This window comes from Merops nubicus, unplaced genomic scaffold, assembly GCF_000691845.1.
Source record: "Merops nubicus isolate BGI_N331 unplaced genomic scaffold, ASM69184v1 scaffold17572, whole genome shotgun sequence".
Taxonomy (NCBI): Eukaryota; Metazoa; Chordata; class Aves; order Coraciiformes; family Meropidae; genus Merops; species Merops nubicus.
The window spans coordinates 574-2,435 of record NW_008591754.1 but is presented as its reverse complement, the minus strand read 5'-3'; the positions used below and the strand labels follow the sequence as shown (position 1 = coordinate 2,435).

The 1,862-nt window shown below is 54.6% G+C and overlaps 1 protein-coding gene across 1 annotated transcript; it reads right to left on the bottom strand.

The window, feature by feature from the left end:
• Positions 1–1,087: 1,087 nt before the first annotated feature.
• On the bottom strand, positions 1,088–1,852 carry LOC103782610 (zinc finger protein 436-like). The gene has a single exon (XM_008950384.1). The coding sequence runs from the start codon at positions 1,850–1,852 to the stop codon at positions 1,088–1,090; it is 765 nt and encodes a 254-aa protein (XP_008948632.1).
• Positions 1,853–1,862: the final 10 nt, after the last annotated feature.

The window sequence follows — 1,862 nt, the reverse complement described above, 5'->3', positions numbered from 1 at the left end:
AAAACAGGACTTGAGAATACTGGTATGCAATCAGGTCAGTCCTGGAGTGCTGCTGCTCTGTCCTATTTTGCAACACAGCTTACACCAGCACACTTGATCCATATTTGTAAATTGAATTCTGCAGAACAAGGAGGCTACCAGCACAAATTCAGTGGTGAGCTCCATTTACTTGTCAGGCTGTGTGTACCAAAGTCTTAGCTGCAGCAAGCACAATACTGATTTTTGGTTTTTTTAAGCTTCCAGATGTGATAGTTTGCTACATCAGTTTCCCCCCAGTTCTGAGATTCCAGAACAGGCCGTGCCCCTGCCCTGCAGCTCCCATGTTCCTTCCATCCAAGCAGCATTTGCACAAACCTTTGCAGCATGCCTTCCTTCTCTGGTCTAGGGCATGCTCATGTGTTCCTTTTACAAGCAGGCTCTAGTGGTCTCTGCCTGTGCTTCACACTAGCCTGCATGCTGTATATGCATGATGCAGTCTCCTGCTTCTCCGCAGGACTTACTGAGCTTTGACCTTCCTGACTGCTGTGTGAGACACAGAACTGGCTTAGACAACAGAAGCATGGTGAGCATCCATAGACCTGTGCATAATATAGGTCACAACATTTCAGCTGAGAGTGGAACAAAGCCCCTTAGCGACCTCACGTTCCACCTCACTTCCCTTGACACAACCACACGTGCATACATTGCATCACCAAGCAGCTTCTCATCACGTGGCGTGATGTCCATTCCCTCCTCAGGCTCCCAGTCACACACCTTTCATGGGGAGGTGGGAGAACACACCTCCACCTTGGCCACATGGCATTTGATTCTAGTACCAGAGAAAGAGGATGACAGGGCCTTGGGATTCAGAACTACCCGCTGCAACCACTGCTCACTTTCTGTCCATGCCCAAGGTGCGCTGGGAGAAGGAGGTGAATGAAACAGGCAACACAGGCCAAAGGAATCCCTTTGGCCAGGGATCTAAAATCCAGGGGCCCTACTGTAATCACAGCCTTGTCCACCCCCTTGCTTCTTAGGCACATTTTGGACAGGCCTAGATCAGAAGCTCATCCTAGATCACCCCCAGACCGCATCACTAGGATGCTGCCTACCACACGTGCACCCGCTGGTGTGAGACTAAGTAGGAGTTGCGACTGAAGCTCTTCCCACAGTGGGAGCACTTGAAAGGTTTCTCCCCAGTATGGGTGCGACGATGACGGATGAGGGTCGAGTTGTCACTGAAGCAGGTGCCACACTCGGCACACTTGTAGGGTTTCTCCCCAGTGTGGGTACGACGGTGCTGGACAAGGTGTGAGCGCTGGCTGAAACTCTTCCCACAGTCCGGGCACAAGTACGGCTTCTCACCCGTGTGGACCCGCCGGTGGATGACCAGCTTAGAGCTCTCACTGAAGCACTTGTTGCAGTCAGCACACTTGTAGGGTTTCTCGCCCGTGTGGAGCCGCTGGTGGGCCATGAGGTTGGAGCTGTCACTGAAGCGCTTCCCGCACTGGGGACACTTGTAGGGTTTCTCGCCCGTGTGGAAGTTGGCGTGGCGGAGCAGGCCCGAGTTCTGGTAGAAGTTCCTCCCACACTTGGCACAGACATAAGGCCTCTCGCCAGTGTGGTTGCGCTGGTGCTGCACCAGGTGGGTGCTCTGGCTGAAGCTCTTCCCGCAGTCCTTGCACTGGTATGGCCGCTCTCCCGTGTGGACGCGCTGGTGCTGGACGAGGTGGGCGCGGCGGCTGAAGCTCTTGCCGCAGTCAGCACACGCGTAGGGCTTCTCCCCGCTGTGGATCCTCTGGTGGCGGAGCAGGTCGGAGCTGCGGTTGAAGCTCTGCCCGCACTCGATGCAGATGTAGGGCTTCTCCCCCATGAAGGCTCGC